Below are 21777 nucleotides of genomic sequence, written 5' to 3' on the forward strand. Positions count from 1 at the left end.
CGTCATTATAACCATCCGTCATTGTAACCATCCGTCATTGTAACCATACCGTATTGTAACCATCCTTTATTGTAACCATCCTTTATTGTAACCATCCCTTATTGTAACCATCCCTTAATGTAACCATACCGTATTGTAACCATACCGTATTGTAACCATCCGTCATTGTAACCATACCGTATTGTAACCATCCGTCATTGTAACCATACCGTATTGTAACCATCCCTTAATGTAACCATACCGTATTGTAACCATACCGTATTGTAACCATCCGTCATTGTAACAATTCCTTATTGTAAGCATTCCTAAAGGTAGCATTCCCTTACTGTAACCATATCTTATAGTAACCGTCCTTAATTGTAACCATCAAATAAATAAATACTGGTGGCCAATCCAAAAAAGACTATACAAGGGGTTGGGGTGGGGAGGGGTGGGGAGGGGTAAGAGGATGTATGGGTACATATCTACAGGTTACTAGTTTTTAACTAAATAAACTCACACAATCAAGAATTGCATCTTCACCATTTTTCATCTTTATTGATATAACTTTTATTCTTACCTAATTTTAGCTTTTTGTTATTTTTCTTGATTTCATTCTTTCTAAATTTCAAGTCGGCACTTATTGAAAAGCCAGCATTTTCCATACTGTTCACGAAGTCTCGCACAAATGACGCCAGCTCTTTATCCGGAATCACGTTAATGTCGCCTTCATTTTGAACACTTAAAAACGTCTTTAAATTCGATATTAATTGTTGTATTGGATGCAAAGCTCCTCCAACTTTGGGGTTTTGTGGAGCCATAGTTGTGGTTATATTCTTTGTTTTTTATTGTGTTTCTTATCCTTCGTCAGATGTTCACTGGAAGTTGAATTAAGACGAGTCGAGTTATCTCCCTTGCTCTCCATTGCTCTGGTTTTGTTGAAGTCTTCTCGCATCTTCTGTAGTGATTCTTGGACAATTTTTAACCGATCTGTGTAGTAAGCTGGGTGAGAGGGGTCGATATCCGCGAGTATATATGTAAATAGTCTATGTCTTTCTGTCTTGAAGTGTCTGTATGTCAGTGAATTCAGTCCATCCGTCCGCCAGGTATCATTGGTGTGACGGAGCAGGTAAAACCTTTAGTAACAAAGATTTGTTGAATTACTATCATAGTAGTTATTTTCATTGGTGTCAGATCTTGCTTTGTTATAGATGCGAGTCATTGATTTGCTGGTTCAGATCAGATTAGACAAACAAACTCAATAGGAAATTAGCGAAAATAAAAAGGAAAAAAAAACAACAACAATATCACTTCTTCTAAACACTGCAAAACAAAAACAAAAACAAAAACAAAACAGAACAAAAACAACAAAAAATATATAAAAACCTGAGAACTAACGATTGGCGCGGTTTTATACCTAATAGTAATTTCATAATTTTCATCTTCTCTCAATTCTTTCTGACACAAGACGGAATTTATAAATACAGGTGTAGATAAACAATCTTGAGTGTTTAAAATTGATACTATACCTCTCATTATTTACAGAAGAGTCTTTCTTGTGCGACAACATCCGGTACCGCGCTATTTTCGATTTGTATCGAGTGATATTCAGGTGTGTGTTATTGAGTCTGTGACAAAAATAAAAACAAAGGATGATATTCAAAATATTAGCTTCGTAAAACATAATTTCAGCTTAAAAATAAAAATCAGCTACAAAAACAGAAATAGCTTTATCTCGGTAAGGATGATATGTCTCTGCGTTGTACATGTACATGCTATATGTATATATATATATATAGCTTAGAAACACAAGTGACGAAGGAAGACAACTTTTTGACTCGTGCCCTGACCGGGCCTCGAACTCACGATCTACGGCACCCAATCGCCTAGCCGGAAATATCCGCTTATGTATATACAACGGTCCAACTTATTTTCCTTATGTTCAGCCTCTTGTCATAACCTCGCTATTGACCTGAGGTTCGAGCGTTCGCCCATACAAATAAATCGATAGGTTTTGTCCAATCGTTTCTCTAATTTCAGAGATATTTTCCTCTCTGTGCGTATTGCAGTCAAACATGGGCCCTTGGATATGTTAAGGCTGAATCGAAGACAAGCTATCTTATTAGTGCCAGGAAACAAACCCTGACCAATCGCTGAGCTAATGAATTTCTTTAGATGTGGTATTCGTCTGATGAACATTCAAAGACTAATACAAAACCTAGTCTTTTTTGTTTTATCAACAAGGATATGGTGCCTGAGCTTCAACTTCGCAATTTCTTTCCAGGAGACAGAGTGCGGAATCAAATGTAATCCCTGGAGTATTTACTACGATAGTCTTTTGTCCCCGAAGAAAATAATTCTATGTAATTTAATCTTATTTGTAACAAGCATTTTCATTGGCTTAGAAATTTACATTATCAGCCCATAACGTAAAAAATGACGTCGTCGTTTATAACGTCGCTTTTGATTGGTGGATGGAGCAGCGTAATGATTTGTGAGAGAAAAGAGTTCGTCAATAAAGTAAATATTTATAGATAAAGTTATAAGGAATAACTTGAATAATTGTTTTTATGTTATGGAGGTATAACACGAAAACTCTGAGTGTGCTCTCATAATAAACCACGCCGCGGTCTATTTAGCGAACACTCCATTTTTTTTTTTTTCATATTGGTACTCCTTTTCAGACTGAACATGTGTATATCATCGCAATTATCCTTTAGACTTACCTCTTAAACATGTCATCGTCCTCACCTCCCCAGCCAAAGAACTTGTTTGAAAATCCATTTACATTTTGAAAATCTTCTTTTGTCATGGCGACAACTCCTCCGAATATCGTGCTATAGGGAAGCCTGTGGAGTTATAAGATAACACTCGTTATTACTGACGTACAATTGACATGTACTAGTCTCACAAGCTATTAAAGTGGCATTCCTTCGTTTGAATAAAGTTTAGGTCGTCAGAATTAAACTTATTGGAAAATAAGTATTTTTTTCCCAAAGTTCTGCGAGTATTAAGTCCTGAAAAATATTAATTCGACCCGAAGTATCACTAATTACCGCAAAGACATACGGTATTTGCTTACGATACGCCTTTTCCCTGTACATTTCAGGGTTAGTTTCATTACTTGTTTCTGATGTCTGAACGAAGGAATGCCCCTTTAACGACACAAGCTTTGAATAAGATGATTTAATGACAAATACTCTAAATTTGAAAACGAAATGTTTGACAGAAATTCCGAAAATTTGAACTTGGACATAATTATAACATAAATTTTACATACATCTTTAAAAGATGCTATTTGAATCGATTGAATTTATTTCATTTTTAATATTGATTTTGATTTATTTTTTATAAGCCAGTAGACTAAATAAAAAAAACAACATGTGTAGCTCATATGCATGTACAGTAACCGTGTACATGTAGGGACATACATCCCTGGTACATGTACGTTATGACTGCTATGTCAGGTGCGAGCGTAAAAAGACAATTGACATTTAAATTCCATGTCAACTGTCCTCTAAATACTACGTCTAAGCTTACTTGTATTTTAATTTGTCCACCGCCACAGACATATGACGTGGTCCCTTGGGGCACGAGTACATATTTTGGTCATTCTCAGGAATCAAGTCGACGTCGTGAAAGATGAAACATTGGTAATCATACTCCCTACTCGCCTCGGTGAAGCCGATATTGAGGGACAGCGCCCTATTGAACTCCGACAAGGCAGCCTAAACATAAAAAATACAGACATTTGCGGCTACAGATCTTTTTTTTTTTTTTTTCTTTTGTCTTTTTTATATTCTTTTGCAGACTGAGAGATGGAACCTTGACCAATGATATGATGGATATAAACATTATAATAGACAACCTGACGGAAGGTTCTTTTCATAAAATGTACTTTTTTACTTTTGTAATTCATGTACTTATACGGTATTATTTACACAGTATTCACTAAAGATACTTTAATCCAACTGACGGAAGCATCTGTCATTAATTATCCCTATTCTATATCATTTTATTATACCATTATCATTATTTGATATTCCATAACATTTTACTTACAAATGTCTTAAATCATGCATGCAGTTGATATCCATACATTACTATAATTCTCCAAGTGTATTTTTGGCTGGTCCTATCATAACTTTAAACTATCAACCAATTTCAATGTTGGTTTAGTTGTATAAACCTTATAAAATATATGATAAAATTATTTTAGTCTAGTTGGTGTATTTTCTGTCGCAATTTTGCGAAATGATTAAATTATTTTCGCAATTTTGTGAAATGATTAAATTATTTCCCACTGCATACATTTAAATGAATTTTAGCGATTACCTTTTCTCTGGTTGGTTAGTCAAATCATAATCATATCCTTTTAACTCAAACATTTAGTAGAATTGGCAACATTTGTTTTGATAAGTATACTTATTTGTTTAACGTCCTTTTAAAAGCTAAGGTCATTTAAGGACGGTCGCCCGTGTTTGCGATATGCACGCGTGTGGTGAGTGGGTATGTGTTTTGGGAGACTGTGGTATGTACGTGTTCAGTCTCATTGTGATAGGCCGGAACTTTTGCCGATTTATAACTGTTTTAGGTGTGTGTGTGTGTATGTGTGTGTTTCAACAACGTAGGAAATGTTAACGGACAGTGCACGGTGACGGACAGATCATCCTCTCCCATCGAGTAGAATTACCTTAAAACATACATACATGGTTAGTATTTCAAGAGGATAATTTTGTCCAATATCTACTGTTTTTTTTATTGTTTTGTTTTTGCTTTTCTTTGGATGTCGCTTTTAATACTTTCATTATGAGCCTGCCTCTTTAGAATGGTCAACAGCTACAAAACAATTTGTCATCTTAGTACCTACCACCTCCACAACGTATATTCCGTAGTCCAACTGCTGACGCTGGAGAATTTTATGTAGATTGTTCATGAGCTGAATTAGATGTCCCTTCCGGTTCCGGTACGGAATGATGATGGCGACTCGGTGTCGAGAGGTGCATTTTGTCGGTTTGTATCGGCCACCATTTTGAAGAGATGGATAGGTTTTCTCAACTTGAACCATTTCATAATTGGCGAAGTCTATTTTCACCTTTCCAACTGTAATTGATAGTACAATGAACATGTAAATGTAGACTACACGACCTTTGGATACAAATTGGCGTGGTTTTGTCCTTTTTACGTATGTGTACTATATTACTTCACAAATTTTACATAAAATTGGAATGTGATGTCATTTTTTTTTTTTTTGCATTCTTCATTTATTTTTTTTTCAATTGTATCCATAGAATGATTATTTTACGTTCGTATTACTTTTATTTTATCGATTCTTGGCTATAACTATGATTTCGTTTTCGTGGTGGTATTTTCTATATGTTTGAACATAAAACATTATAATGTTTTAAACAATATTTGAGAGTACATTTTGTAGTATCAAAACATTTTAACATCAAATTAGAAGGAAGTATCATTTTTTGTGCAAAAAAATGAGTACATATAAAAGGTTGATCTCAATACTTTTTATTAGAATTTTAGGAGAGTGTCAGTATTTTGGAAAATAAAATTTGAAGGTCATATCGATATTCTGTAGAAAAAAAATTGTGGGTGATATGAGAGCAGATTCGCACCTTACATCCAGAGAAAGAAAGCCGAAATCTGAATGGGGAGGTACAGAAGGAAATGTTTTGTCAACAGGAGTGAATATTATGGTACACTGTACCTCGAATGTTACCGGTTAAGTTTGAATTATTCCGTCTACGAAAACTCACTGTATTTCAACTCAAATACTAATCAGAATTTGATATTTAAGTTATTCACGGTCAATACTACTGGTTGCACTGGAGACATACTGCTTGCCACAGGTAAAATGGATGTGCCCATAGCAAACCAGTAATAATGAAATTCAATGGGATGATTTATATTGAAGCATATTTAAGATATAATGCGTGCCATGTTATATTTCATAGCATTTTATATGTCAAAATAAAGATACATGTACAAACATGTTAAACCTGAACGGTAGAGTGCAATAACTCCATAATTCAGTAAATTTCATAGCCATACAAATACTCACTTAGGCCCGGAGGAACTTCTGGACACAGGGGAAGAGGTGTTCCGGTTGTTCTGTCCAGAGGAAGAGGTGTTCCGGTTGTTCCTATCCCTGTTGGTGTAAACTGTCTGACGTTTCGGACTTTTTCGTTGTGTCCACTCGTGTTAATAATCGATTTGTCATTTTCATAAAATGAAAATGTCGTCGTCTTATACAAACACATTATAGCAAATGCTATTTGGATAATGACAAAAATACGCAATATTAACCGCAATCGGCATGGGAAAATAAACATATCTTTATGAAGACGTGTGCGTTGTGACGAAGATTTCTTTCCAGCATCAATCATAACATTGGACGAAGACATCATCTAAATGGTTTATATTCCAATTGGTAAGGTAAAAGTGTGCTCATCTGTAATATAGATAGGTCCGTAAGACATAATTTACTCAAAACATAACTTTTAGCCAGTTGGGGTTATTATATATAATTGCAATACTTTAAACCTTTAGCCAGGTGCATGTTGATGTGTTATAAATATTATTAAGAGTTGAGTAAACGTTGGTAAATTTTAAAGATAGTTTTTGTTTTTATTGTTCAAGAGAGAACCTTCTAAACAACAACAACAACAACAACAACAACAACAACAACAACATGATCTCAAGGCCAGGACATCCTAATAAGCATCCATATTTAGACGAATATTAAGGCTATTCAGTGGTTGTATCTTAAGAGATAAACACTGTATCATGTTGATATCTACAAGAAACATTCACAGCAAAACAATACATACAAAGCCATTTCGGAACTTACACATGATAATCCCGATACCATTTCAGCAAGGTCGAATAATTTATAGAAATCCAACGAGATGAATGGCACGATATGTTATAAACACAAAACATGGTTCGTCACCTGTCTGTAAACAAAGTTCGGGCCATTTCTTGTGCTATCTCTGAGCCGAGGACAAGATAAGAAGGTCACTGTTTAGTCTGTCAACTCCGAAACTGATACGCCTCTCTCTAGCATTCGACTAGCTTATCGTTGTAAATACATGCAACGTTCGATCTGAAAAATCAATATATCAATTATTACTTCCATCATGTAATGTACTTCAGGCAAGCATCCCCCTGGAATAAAATCACTCGGTGGGCAATCGTTTAGAACGATCTGGATACAGATTAGGATACATTACTACAAATATTGCCGTTAATAAATGATTATTTTTTTAGAAATATACTGTGATCGCATGATCTCAGTTTATGTATATAACATCTCAATATTGTATAGATTTGCATTATGAAATTGGATTTGAGAGCCCCGCTGGCTGTAATGAAGTGTTTCTGTGATGTCAGTATTTATGTATACGATTAATGTTTCAAAAAGTGGGCTAAATCTGCAGAAATATCCCAGAAGATTTCGTTGTCAAGTCAGCCCATCAACACGAGTGGATGTATTAAGCATCCAATCACCATCGGAACAACTAGATTCACATATAATAGAAGCGAAGTGTAAATGTTTGCACAAAACATGTTAAGCCGGTTCATTTTCACATTATCAGCTTGAAGTAGTTGGTGGCTATTTATGTGAACCTAATATATATTTGTTATCACGTGATATTCATAACAATCGGAGGTATAAAGAAACAGCTGTAGTATACGTTGGGGTTATATATCCTAGATACGGCACTTTCTGTATCTATTAAAAAGTCATATTTGATGGTGCTATTTGCACAGCTTACCTCCCCTTCTTTATTGGAACAGTTGTATAGGCCCACTTACCTCCCCTTCTTTATTGGAACAGTTGTATATACCCACTTACCTCCCCTTCTATATTGGAACAGTTGTATAGGACCCACTTACCTCCCCTTCTTTATTGGAACATTTGTATAGGCCCACTTACCTCCCCTTCTTTATTGGAACAGTTGTATAGGCCCACTTACCTCCCCTTCTTTATTGGAACAGTTGTATAGGCCCACTTACCTCCCCTTCTTTATTGGAACAGTTGTATAGGCCCACTTACCTCCCCTTCTTTATTGGAACAGTTGTATAGGCCCACTTACCTCCCCTTCTTTATTGGAATAGTTATATAGGCCCACTTACCTCCCCTTCTTTATTGGAATAGTTATATAGGCCCATTTACCTCCCCTTCTTTATTGGAACAGTTGTTTAGACCCACTTACCTCCCCTTCTTTATTGGAATAGTTGTATAGGCCCACTTACCCCCCCCTTCTTTATTGGAACAGTTGTATAGGCCCACTTACCTCCCCTTCTTTATTGGAACAGTTTTTAGACCCACTTACCTCCCTTCTTTATTGGAAACAGTTTGTTTAGACCCACTTACCCTCCCCTTCTTTATTGGAACAGTTGATTTAGGACCCACTTACCTCCCCTTTATATTGGAACAGTTGTTTTTTAGACCCCCCCCACTTACCTCCCCTTCTGTTTATTGAAACAGTTGTATAGGCCCACTTACCTCCCCTTCTTTATTGGAACAGTTGTTTAGACCCACTTACCTCCCCTTCTTTATTGGAACAGTTGTTTAGACCCACTTACCTCCCCTTCTATATTGGAACAGTTGTTTAGACCCACTTACCTCCCCTTCTTTATTGGAACAGTTGTATAGGCCCACTTACCTCCCCTTCTTTATTGGAACAGTTGTATAGGCCCACTTACCTCCCCTTCTTTATTGGAACAGTTGTTTAGACCCACTTACCTCCCCTTCTTTATTGGAACAGTTGTATAGGCCTACTTACCTCCCTTCTTTATTGGAACAGTTGTTTAGACCCACTTACCTCCCCTTCTTTATTGGAACAGTTGTTTAGACCCACTTACCTCCCTTTCTTTATTTTGAATTATTCAGGCTCTCTCTTTGACTCTCTATTTCCGAATTTTGGACAAATGCATCACAGGTGGATAATGAATTCAAATTCCTTCATTTGTTCGACAAGTTACGTGTAGGCTGACCTCTTCATCTTTTGAAATATCTCCTCCTCCTCCTCCTCCTCCTCCTCTACCGCGTCATTTATTCAGTGTTGTAAAATTAACCGCATTAAATTCCAAATTCACAATAGAACATACTTTTTGCTTTTATTTAAATACTTGTTTATCCTTCATGCAAAAAGACAGAACGAATATTACACAGACATTGCACAGACAGTTCGAAATTCGGTTAAACGACGAACATGACAAGCCTTCATTGTAGATTGAGTCTCGGCTGGTAGAAATCCACAGGTTCGTGTTTTATCCATTGTTGTTTATCAGGATGTATATATCATTGTTTCGCTTATCTTTGTCCATGGCTTTCATAGTTCCATAAATGCTAAGTTAGGATCAAGGCTATGTCTATCTTTGTGTTGGCGTTTGTTGAAGTATTGTTTGAATGTATTGTCTCTGTTAGCGAACGGAGTTGTCTCCTTGTCTCCAGGGACCTTCAACATCGGGTGGTTTTTACGCATGCGTTGAGAAGATACAAATCCAATACCGATACTGTTTTTAACTACATGTATTGTTTAGCAATATTTTGTGCTTTGACATGTTACAGTTAATCGCTGAATATCGACATGTTGCGACAGTAAGGTTATTATCGAACCAATTTCTGATACCACCTAGGTTTAACGCATGCTTAGAGAAAATAAAATTCCGTTGATGTTGTCAGCCACATAGTCGATTGTCTATGGCGATATTTAACCTTGGAATGTTATTGAGAATTCGTTAACCATCGACACGTTGCGACAATGCCATCAGCAATGGACCAGTTTCTGTCAACGTACAAAGGCCTGATGAAGCGATCACTTTTTACATTTTGTTAAGAACAGTGAACCCCGAATTTACCGACACGTTATGAGGCTGAATTAATATGTCGGAAAAGACAGTATGTCGGTAAAGTCAGGGTTAGCGATGGCAGTGGAACATCGTTCTGTGGGATGGTCGGATGTTACAGGATGTCGTTAAAGACGTTGATTAGTTGATTCATGTTTCACAGTAATATATTTCGACATTAACTCGATTTTGGAAACTTTGGCTTATTTTTTAAAACGTTTTTCGTCAAAATCGACATTAATATCTCACGTAGATTGTCGATCGCGCGTTCATGTGTATATAGACTCAATTCATGAAGTGATTACTTAACAGAATTGCGGCCCATAATTCTACAGAGGTCTGACATGATTGATTTTAGACAGTCGTACGCTATCAAGTCGATTCATCCCACTCAGTCAACATGTAGATTTTGTAGTAATAACACAACTTTGAGTTGACCTTGTGTTGACCATTATTACTAAATATTTGTACTAACTCATTTTGATTTTCCATGTCTCCATATTGAATATTGAAACTAAAAGGAGATGCATTCTGCCGCCGAGGGGGGTGGGGTTGGGGTTGGGGGTCAATTCTACTAGAAATTGAATGCATTTTTTTAGAAAGGTTTTTTAAGTATTGTAACGAATATATTTAAATACATTTGATATTTTCGAGATTTAAGGAGTTTCTGTGTGTGATAAACAGTCAAATAAATTGATAATTATCCTGCTGCTCAAATAACGATAATGTAAACGTCACTTTAAAACATCAAAAAAGTGTGTGAAAATAATTACACACCGATTACCTGTACAGGATACCTCCCTTATACCACACAAAGTATACCCATATATCAATACGTAATACAGGATACCTCCCCTATACCACACAAAGTATACCCATCTATTAATACGTAATACAGGATACCTCCCTTATACCACACAAAGTATACCCATCTATTAATACGTTAACAGGATACCTCCCTTATACCACACAAAGTATACCCATCTATTAATACGTAATGCAGGATACCTCCCATATACCACACAAAGTACACCCATCTATTAATACGTAATACAGGATACCTCCCTTATACCACACAAAGTATACCCATCTATTAATACGTAATACAGGATACCTCCCTTATACACTGTACCACACAAAGTACACCCATCTATTAATACGTAATACAGGATACCTCCCCTATACCACACAAAGTATACCCATCTATTAATACGTAATACAGGATACCTCCCCTATACCACACAAAGTATACCCGTCTATTAATACGTAATACAGGATACCTCCCCTATACCACACAAAGTATACCCGTCTATTAATACGTACACTATGTAATACAGGGTACCTCCCTTATACACTGTACCACACAAAGTACACCCATCTATTAATACGTAATACAGGATACCTCCCCTATACCACACAAAGTATACCCATCTATTAATACGTAATACAGTGTACCTCCCTTATACCACACAAAGTACACCCATCTATTAATACGTAATGCAGACTCGCTACATACCCATAAAATAACTCATAATGATACAAAACTACGAAAACAATTTTTTTTTTTTTTTAAAGTCGGCGGGGAAGGTTAATAACAACAAGAATGAATAAACAAAATCTTTAACGAGAACAATGAAATAGAAAAAGATACAGAGGCTGAATATGACGCTAAAAAAAATAGAAAAAAGATACAGAGGCTGAATATGATGCTCAATACATAATGTTTATCATCAACAGCATGTGATCGGATAGTCCACGCGGATTCAGAACCAGTAATGTAATTACTTTACCAGAGCTTTGTTGACATACCTACAGGTTAAGAATAGCAATATCGAGATGTTTTATCCTTCTATATATTAATCATACACTCTGATCAGTATGATCAAATAAAACGAACAATATGGAGCCGGCGGGATATTAAATGACTCATTAATAACGCCGACAAAATAACTTGCTGGTCTTATTTACATGTAAACACACCGTTCCTTTTATTTTCTGTGGGTTTTTTTTTCTGTTGGTATCCCCAACGTCCGAATTCGGGGGTTAGCGTCGATTCACTTTTAATTTAAGTCCAATCCTACTTAAATATCAAATGCACACAAACTACAAACTTCAGTAATTAACCTCAGTTTAGAATCCTTAAATATCAACGCATCTTATTATTTTGTTATTTGACAATGATATAAAGATGAGTGTCAAACCGTTGCTTGCCTAACGAGTTTTTGTACAAATTCGTCAACACCTTATCAGGATTATTAATGACACACCTGAGGAAAAGGGATACAGTTACAGGTATTGAGATGGGAGGGGGACACGCAACTGTTTTTGTGCCTAACTGTTGAATGTGTATTATGTACAAAAAAATGTCGTCACTCGCAGCGTTTTATACTTAAGTGTGTTTTTAAATTATAACGTACAAAATGTCATTAGTAACAACCTTTTTTTACCAATTATTCGAGTTGCAATATGTGCAGAAAACGCTGTCACTAATAGCTGTTTGTACTTATGTTAATGTTGTAACATATTTTGGTACAACAAGTCGTTAAAAAGTCCGCTGTCATTTATTTATTTATTTAACGGGTTCTACGTTAAATAGTTAAATAAATAAATGATAGCGGCTGTCAAAACGTTGCTTGACTAACCGCTGTCGGCCATCGTACGTTTATATAGCCGGCGATGCATTGCCTGTGGAACCGAAGTGGACTAAGACCACAATTAGCTTCGCTATATGTTTCATTGTAACATTAAAATTCATAATAAATTCCCAAAATCTCATATACAACTTTCCATCTCACCTGGCCAAGACCAACATCTGAGAAGCAAAATATAAAAGTTTCAACCCAGCATGTTGGGCATTTTCTGAAGATAGCTGTCAAAATGTGTCACCAACGTGGATTATATACATCCGGGTCAGGGGTAGAGGTCAAATCAGGACTCACCACACAGGGTCCTGGAGCACATAATAAATGATCAATATTATTATTTTACATCACAAGACCTAGATTGACATCTCTACTATAAATCCACATTAAATTCATCAACAAAAATCAAGTTCAAAGAGGCATTTGATTTGTTTTCCTTAAATACATACATTTTTGAGGGGACTTCATTCGTGGGGCCTGAACCCGGAAGTACTTAATTGTGGTCTCAGTCCAAGTAGACTATATGTTTTAGAGCGGTTTTGCAAGGGACACTTTCATTGGCCGACAGCTCTGTAAACAATTGGTGACCAATCACACTGTCCGTTTTATAACAGCTATAAGATAAATAGCCTACTTCCGTTCCACAGTCGATGCATCGTGCGATATTCAGGTGTTTCTCATTGTTGTTTCCAGTAGATACTTAAATGGTATGTATGTAATTTGTGAACATGATCACAATCATATTATTACTGGAATGTTCTATCCTGTCATATGGCTGTGTAATTACTGCTGTAAGGCACGTGCGTGTTACTGTATGGTTTATTGCCCTATCAACAGCTAAGGTCATTTAAAGATGGCGTGTAAGACATGGATACTTTGTGATCTCATTAATGAATTACGTCGAATTTTCCCCTAACTTGAGGCTGTGAGAGAGATTTCAAGGCAGGGGTTGCTATTTTCATCATCATACTTTTTTTTTATCAATGTAGGATTCAGTTGTGAAAGTAATTAAAATATGGCAACACAACGCAATTGTGACGTCATTACATGTTGTCGTAACGCCAACGTATTGTTGCCAGCACGTGTTATCTATACCTCCGGGGGTGACATAGAATCGTAGTTGATATGGATATGATTACTCCATCCCACACAGAGTGGAGAAAGACAACTGACACGTGATATGCCGCCACTTACAAAAGGGTATAGTAGCGTCATCATTTTGTGTAGCGTAACAACGTCACAAATTGATTACGTCACCAACTTCTGCGCACATTTGATCAAACATTGGTGATGACGCGATGAATGTGAATGTGAATTATTGGATAATATGTTTTCTTTCTCTGTTTAAATCAAAGAAAAAAATATAAATGTTCAGCTTTTCATCGAATATTCATCTCTACCCAGCTAACCATTACATAGTCCAGTTGTTTCGTATAATAACAATGTACAGCCTATGTTAAAAGGAGCTCGTCAAATTAATTTATGGCGATGTGCTGAAGACAAACAAACAACGGAGTCGTGTAGGCGGTAAACCAGTAACTAATTAACTAAGTAACAGAATTAAACATTAAACAACTTTAACGCTTAACGTGTACATTTTCGGTTTGCAAACTTCAAAATAAAAATAAAAAATAATAAGAAAAAAAAAACAGAAAAAGAGAAGAAAAGAGATATATGTGAACCATAAAATGAGGATAAAGCAAGTCGAATGTGAGAAGAGTCATTGCTAAATCCTGTTTCGAATTTATGGGCATATATTTATTAAGTGCTGTTTTTTAACCCTGTTTTACTGTAATGGTGATGTTGGTCCATTTCCAGTTTCGTATGATTGTACTATTTCATAGAAATGGGTTTATTACATGTTTCTGGTTATACATTCCGCTGAGATGCTGCGTGGCAGTATCTAGTCCTTGTTCTCGTCAATATAACGACGATGTGTACTTGTATTACATACATGTATAATGTATGTTGATTTCACGATTACACGTGTGACGACTGCGATGTTACCTTATCAATTTATAAAGGGTATAATGTCGAGTTAATGATATCATTTACTGTTAATCAATACACATGTGTAGAAGTTGGCCTCAGTATCTTAATCAATACAATGAATTATTCATTATAATTACAGAATGTCACACCAGTCGACTCGCGAATCCATTGTGGAGTCTGTAGGCCTAATTTAAATGTGTAACCATATCATAAGATATAGCGGACCTATTCTGCAATCATAAGGTGTAAAGGTGTGCACGCGAAGTTTGACATTACAGTTTTCGATCAGATGTTTCATGCATCATTTCAGATTGAACAATTATATGACCATCATTGCTTTCAAAACTCCACCATAATTGAAACAAATCCATATCCATTATTTAGCTGAGGTCTTTAATCATAAATATATATTGGAACACATTTCATTCATAAATGATCCGCATTATTATCTTAGTATTAAAACTACATGTGTATATATATATATATATATATATATATTTCTAAGCTACTTATATATATATATATATATGATGTTCTGATAAAAGTAGGTCACAGATGGTAAAACTCTCATATCTCTGATAACCGAACCGAAAGTTAATATACATATCAGCTAAATTACATGTAGGTTTATTCATATGGACTTTATTTTCTTTATGTTGACACGGTCTCTATATGATAGAAATTTTAACAACCAATATGACATTTAAAAGTGTGACATTCGATGATTACACTGTCACCTTCATCAGACTAATGACCAATGTGCTATTAACTAAGTGTCCGAGATGGTAAAGACTCTACCGACGTTTTAGGATGTTTCGTCTTTTATGCATATTGACATCATGTTCGAATATTGTGTGACGAGATGGTAGTCTGATGAAGTTGACAGTGAAGTCAAAAACGTCACAATTCCGTAAGATACTCAATATTAATGTCAGCGACACATCATAAACGATAATTTATTGAATTTCACATTTTCGTAAAAAATCATGTAACAAATAGTATTCAACCATTTTGATAAGCAGTGTTTATGATACATTTACTGTTATCTACAGTAATATACAACGTTTTTAATTAAATCACGTCATGCATGATATATTTCACTTAAATATGTCACTCCGTCGAATTCTATTACGATATGATTGATTTCTTATGGGCACAGCCATCTTATTTGTGGCCAGTATGTCTCCAGTGCAACCAGTAATATCTATCAAAATACAAAACTATTCTGTACATATTTCAATAAACTTATTATGCGATGTCGAATCATTTAACACTGCTTAAAGAGGCTGACAATGTATAATGATAGTGGCCCAAGATTATAAAACATCAAACTTAACGACAATGTTATTGGCTGAGAACCAGTTACTTTAAACGTACCCGAGTTAAAATTCGAGAAGTTTTCGTAAATTGGATCATTCAAACTTAACTGGTGAACACTGGAGGCATTTCAATATTCACTCCAGCAGACAAAATATTCATTTTGCACATTCCCATCCAAATTTTGGCATTTGTTTTCATTTATTATGAGTTTTGGCTTGTGTTTTGTTGCTTGTCTATTAACACTTTAGGACCTTACCATCACTGACGAGTCCTAGAAGGGGAAAACAGTTGGATGGCGTCCCTAACAATACTGGCGGTGAAGCACATAACATGTTTTTGGATCAGTCTGATTCATTTTTGCTCTACTGTAGAAGATGTTAATACCTTGTGCGCCTCTTGCTTAATCCTTGAACTATTGTACAAGAGGAACATGATTGAACATTGTTACCCTTATCGATGCATTTACTTGGACTTTTATGTATTTCTATGCTGATTTTCTCTCTGATGGTCAAATAGATGAAACAACTGATAAAAGATTCAGCTTGGAATGATTAAATGTGTGGTAACTATTTCAAATTGCTGTGTTTAAGTAGTGAAAATATCAGTAATATAGATTTTAGTGAACTCTATTGCGTCTCTCACAAAGTTAGATAATAGGCATTCTAATTGAAATTACCTTGGATTTAATGTATAGATCTATGTGTAGCCAGGTAGATATCAATGAATCTGGCGAGTTTATTCTTTAGCCTTCTTAAGTTTATTATCGTAGCTGTCAATACATTTTGTCTCCTCAAAATTTCACAAAAACAAAACGTGTTGATTTAAGCTTTATTTATTGAATGCACGTGACTACATAGGACAAATAATCATGTTTACTAACTGCATTTGTAAGCTGATTACATCGTCTCTAAAATACACGAGACGTTGTAAACGGTCTGCACCTCCAGGAAATTACACATTAAAAATCGTTTGAATTAAATAAACATCCGAATGAATTGGCAGCATTTGGCATTGCAATACAATGACGACATCATTATAATAATGTTTTTGTGTTCATACGAGTTTGATGATTTCAATTTATCAACTGTAGAGTTTCCATTCATTGATAGTAGCATTCTGACTCCACTCATCTACGGGGTTTACATTTTATAGTTTATTTGATACCCAATTGTTTATTACCCATATCACATTTCCGTGAAATCAGAATCAGATGCAATTGATATATATATATATATATCATTCGTGATATGGTTTTATGCCACGCCTCATATTTGTGTTCACTAGATGTGGTACTTACAAAAATTGGTTATTTTTGCTCGAATAACAAAATCCACAAATAGAATTATCCTCCAGCGATGTGAAATAAAGGCCTACATTCATAAAAGGATATTGCCTATGACAAAACTATTAAATGCACGTTTCTAGATGGTTTATTGGAGATTTAGTTTATGTTTCGATTGTTTTGTATATTGTAACAATACACTAGTTTTTCACTTTAAATCACAGTTATTTCGAGAGAAAAAAAGATCCGATGAAGTTAAACATATACTATTTGACAATGTTGATAAAATAAATACATTTCATAAACACTATATTTCATATAGATATTATATCTTAACTAAAAGTCCCTTCTAACCGGTTTAGGCACAGGGAGTCTTGGTTCCTCGGTAACTTTGTACTCACGGGGACGTCTACCTTCACTCGCTACAGAGTACGAGCGCGGATCCACGTAATAAGTCCTGGCATTCGGGTCAAACTTGTAGTGTACGTCATCAGATTGGTTGTACTTTTTCGTGTAAATGTCTGCCGTGCTTGATCCGTGACGTCCTCCCCGGCTGCGCGTGTCGTATTGGTAACCCGGATTGACCAAGGATACCCCATTTTGTTTAGGTGTGGCATAGATATGATATTCACCTTTTTCCGCTATAATTGTCACATCAACTTTTTCTAGATGTCCCATACAAACGTTTGAGGTCTTTTATTACAACATCTGGCAAATCTCTGTAGGAAATGTTCGATTCCACAACTTCAATGGAGGTCATATGTCCACGTTTTAATTTACCTTTTAGCTTAAAGTTTGTTGGATATCGCATTTGGTTTTGAGAACCGAAATTCATATTAAGAAGTGGCCCTGAAATTCGTTCTCCATGTGGACCGTAAAAATGATGAAATTCTCCTGCATGATCCGATATCCCCACATTTTGGTTCGGTTGTTGGTAGCCCGGGACACTGCCATTTTGGTTCGGTTGTTGGTAGCCCGGAACACTGCCATTTTGATATGGATTTGGAGCTTGCGGCAAGTTTTGGTAAGGAATAACATTTGAATTCTGTATGACGTTTCCGTACGGTCTGTACCCGTACGACGGCTGCGCGTGATTTGGTTGAGGATAGACCGGCGTCACTGTCTGCTGTGCATTTGGCGGGAGATTTAGGTCGTCTGCCAGATTTCCCATTTGGTATCTTGGATTTTGAATATTTTGTTTTGGGACGTATTGAGGAATCGAAATTGGTGGAACATCAATCAGAGGTCTGTCTCCATACTTGGTGGATACAATGGATCTATGAGTTCGACCAGCCATTTTGCCTTGTTAATTCTCTCTACCGACGGTTATCTTTATAACACCTCTTTAAATCCCAGTTTTGTATCGTCTGCCCGATGAACACTAGCCATTATTTACTTTTAAGAACACATCACAATGTAGTCGTTTGTTGGTATCGACGTTTACGAAAATCAATCAATGTACATTTATTGACATGTGTATACCGGATCTTAAGTTAATGCTCGTGTTTGTAAGCCGCGGTCAATAACAATTCACATACACTATAAACAGTGTTAATTCATTCAAAATAACAGCCATGTAGTATCAAACAGCTCTCACTAAATCCTGTGACACATAACTTCTCAAAACTTCTCTCTGTCAAAGTAATCTCAACCTTTAACTAGCGATCCACGCAAGAGTCACAACGAAATTCATTGTTTACACAAAATTAAATTCCTTCGTCGATTCGTCCCATAATTACACTCGTTCTTTGGGAGCTTTGTCGACACTGAATGTCTTTTTTATTTATAAAGATTCGCTAGCTATTGAAAACGTTTAACAGTGCTTCACGTTGCCAATATACAAACACGAACCACTTCGGTCCATTTTACACACACCTATTTTCCGCTTCAAGTGTTGTATCACGTAATCCACCATGTAAAGATTTCCCTATCGACCACAAAACACCACTTGACGTCGAATTTGTCAATTCACAGACTGAAGCACAGTTTGTAAATCTCCTACCGTCACATGCACGTTCATTTTGTCATTTTAAATATCAATTCGTCGACATGGACATCGGCGATGCATTCATACACATTTTATCAGTATCCATAGGAGCCCTGCAGTCCCCGCTTTCCGTTACCCCTTATTTTCACTCCGCATGGAAAATAGTCCACAACTATACATCGATAGCCGTACACATTATGCAATGGTTTTATCATTGTAAAATAGCTTTAAAATCTTATAAATATTCCTCTCTCACCTTCCTTTGCAGCTAATCCAGATGTAAATAGAGTCCACGGGGGTCTATCGCATACGGAACGTTTGTAACGGTTTGGCGGATATTTTAGCACGTACGTTTCCAACGTAAATATTAATATATATCCCAGGTTATCAAATTGTAAACAATCTTCTTAAACTGTCACCGATAATCCAATCAATGTCGGTGTAGAGTGGAGTCGAGTTATAAGTCATACATTCCAGAAGAAACATCAGGTTGGGTATGAAAGACCTTTCCATCGTTAATATATATTATATATCTACATCATTGTATAGTCACTATACCACAAATACAGACTAATACGTCACAGCGAGAAACACCCTCGGTAGCAGACATAGGATATGTATTTAGCGGTATATTGAGTATATATTAGTAGATAGAGGTCTACCTTGACGAGGCACCGAAAGGGTATTGTCCGACGCCCATTTTGTATATTTAACCCTATACAGTTCTGTATTCAAGCGATAATAGAATATCTAACAAACAACAGTCCGAATCATTTAGCTGTTTGTATGACAGGCACCCGCGGGTGGTATTATATTACAATTGTGATGAATGATATTTAAATATCTAATATCAATCATAATAGTTCATAATTTGTGGAATTGACTACATTAAGTTATTTATATGTGTTCATTTCCTCAAATATTGATAGATTTATAGAGGAAGTCTAACCATTATAAACATATACCTGTTTGTAACTATCAAAGTATATTATTTACTTTTGGGTATACAAATCAATTGTTTGTCCCGTTCTTGGCTCATAGTATACATGTATCATTACCAACAGTCACAGCACGGACCGTGTGCTTATATAAGAAAATAAATTTTCTTTAAAATATGGTACAAATTGGGAATGAATATCAGATTATTGATTAAAGTATTCGGTTATAAGTGTATGTACATGTAAACACGGTGACGTTTTACTTGAGGTCTGACATCGAAAGTTCTAGGAGGGCTGAACCTTACCTGAGAATATTAAGTGTGTTATACATTCCAATTCACTGCGATACTCACTGAGGGACATTAAGGCTTCCAGGGAATTATCATTATATTTATCCAACTGTCACAAGGCCATACCGAGGGCAAATCGGAATCATATTCGCCCATTGAATTGCATCTATTCATATCATAGCATATGTGTATAATATTTTTTTTCTATTCAAATGTTTTCTACAGTAGACGATTCAAGTCCTTTAGAATATTTCAGATACATCAATAGTATATTTTAAAAATAGTATTAACATCATAATCACAATATTAATGTAATAATCAAATATTGTCCAGTCATTTTTTCTTGATCTTATGATCTTACATGTATGTTTTGATCTGTAAACAACATACAAGTACTTGTAGTTTTGATTTTATTACTAAGGAAGTTATGCTATGATCTTTACATTCTGTTTCTCTCATATTCACATGAAGTTTTCAATATTCGAAGATCTGTCCTGTTAGAACTAATCGAGGATGACGACGCCGATGATAACGGCGACGAAGACGATGATGATGACGACGAAGACGATGATGATGATGACGAAGATTCATATATATGCAATGTAATTAAAATGACGACGACGACGACGACGACGATGATGATGATGATGATGATGATGATGATGATGATGAGGGCTACATGAACACATGATAATCATTCTTCATCATTGTGTGTAAAATTTCACCTACTCGTGTGGAAGATGTTTTACAAAGAAGAGTCATTTTAATTTTTCAAACAACTATTCTTTAAAGTACACAGTACAACATATATACATATATGTCAATGAATTAAATAAACCAACAAACCCAATCTCCCTTCAACTACCCCCTCTCTCACCCCTCCTCTCTCCCAATAATTCAAGTTCTATAATGAATACACTATGAATAGCTATCCTATTCACACAACAGGGGCCATTGAAAAGCAAAGCATTCAGGTAAGCGATATATCTAATATGCTGATTGACATTTTACAAAGCCACTCCATCTTTTACAAATCGCGTCACCGTCTTATAAATGTCGGTTATATAAAGGATGAATACATTACGGATATTTGATAGGCTTTTCAGCATGAAAAGTACAGTCTGAAATCTTCTCTATCCACGTGAAGGTATTATAAACAGGGTTAATATAGTAATTAAAATATATATCATGAATGAATTAAAGTGCATATATAGATACATAATATATTTTAAATTCTACTCAACATAGATTCATCATTATTTAAATGAAATCACCACGATTAAGCATTACCTGAAATTGAATTGTTATTGACATACGTTTTGTACCGTGGGGCGTATGCTTGTTGAAAAGAAAGGGAAGAATAATTATTAATCTATATATAATAACAAGACGAAAATATATAGATATATTATACTCGGAAAAAAGGCTTTAAGCATTTTCTCTCAAAGTGCAAAAAGTATTAAATATAATTAAC

The 21777-nt window shown here is 35.6% G+C and overlaps 2 protein-coding genes across 2 annotated transcripts; both read right to left on the minus strand.

Annotated features, from left to right (window-relative positions):
- Window positions 1–514: 514 nt before the first annotated feature.
- On the minus strand, window positions 515–7049 carry LOC117340043 (beta-1,4-N-acetylgalactosaminyltransferase bre-4-like). Its single transcript, XM_033901801.1, has 7 exons — window positions 6845–7049; window positions 6056–6445; window positions 4850–5082; window positions 3520–3707; window positions 2706–2828; window positions 1509–1607; window positions 515–1115 (listed from the first exon to the last, which is right to left on the minus strand). Exons 2-7 carry the CDS (start codon window positions 6399–6401, stop codon window positions 809–811), a joined length of 1296 nt encoding a protein of 431 aa, XP_033757692.1. The 5' UTR covers window positions 6402–6445; window positions 6845–7049; the 3' UTR covers window positions 515–808.
- A 9569-nt stretch (window positions 7050–16618) lies between these two features.
- On the minus strand, window positions 16619–19617 carry LOC117339753. Its single transcript, XM_033901469.1, is given in 2 exon segments — window positions 16619–17757; window positions 17759–19617. Coding segments are annotated over 2 exon segments (960 nt in total). The 5' UTR covers window positions 18386–19617; the 3' UTR covers window positions 16619–17424.
- Window positions 19618–21777: the final 2160 nt, after the last annotated feature.

The sequence above is a fragment of the Pecten maximus genome, chromosome 12 (genome assembly GCF_902652985.1).
Source record: "Pecten maximus chromosome 12, xPecMax1.1, whole genome shotgun sequence".
NCBI lineage: Eukaryota > Metazoa > Mollusca > Bivalvia > Pectinida > Pectinidae > Pecten > Pecten maximus.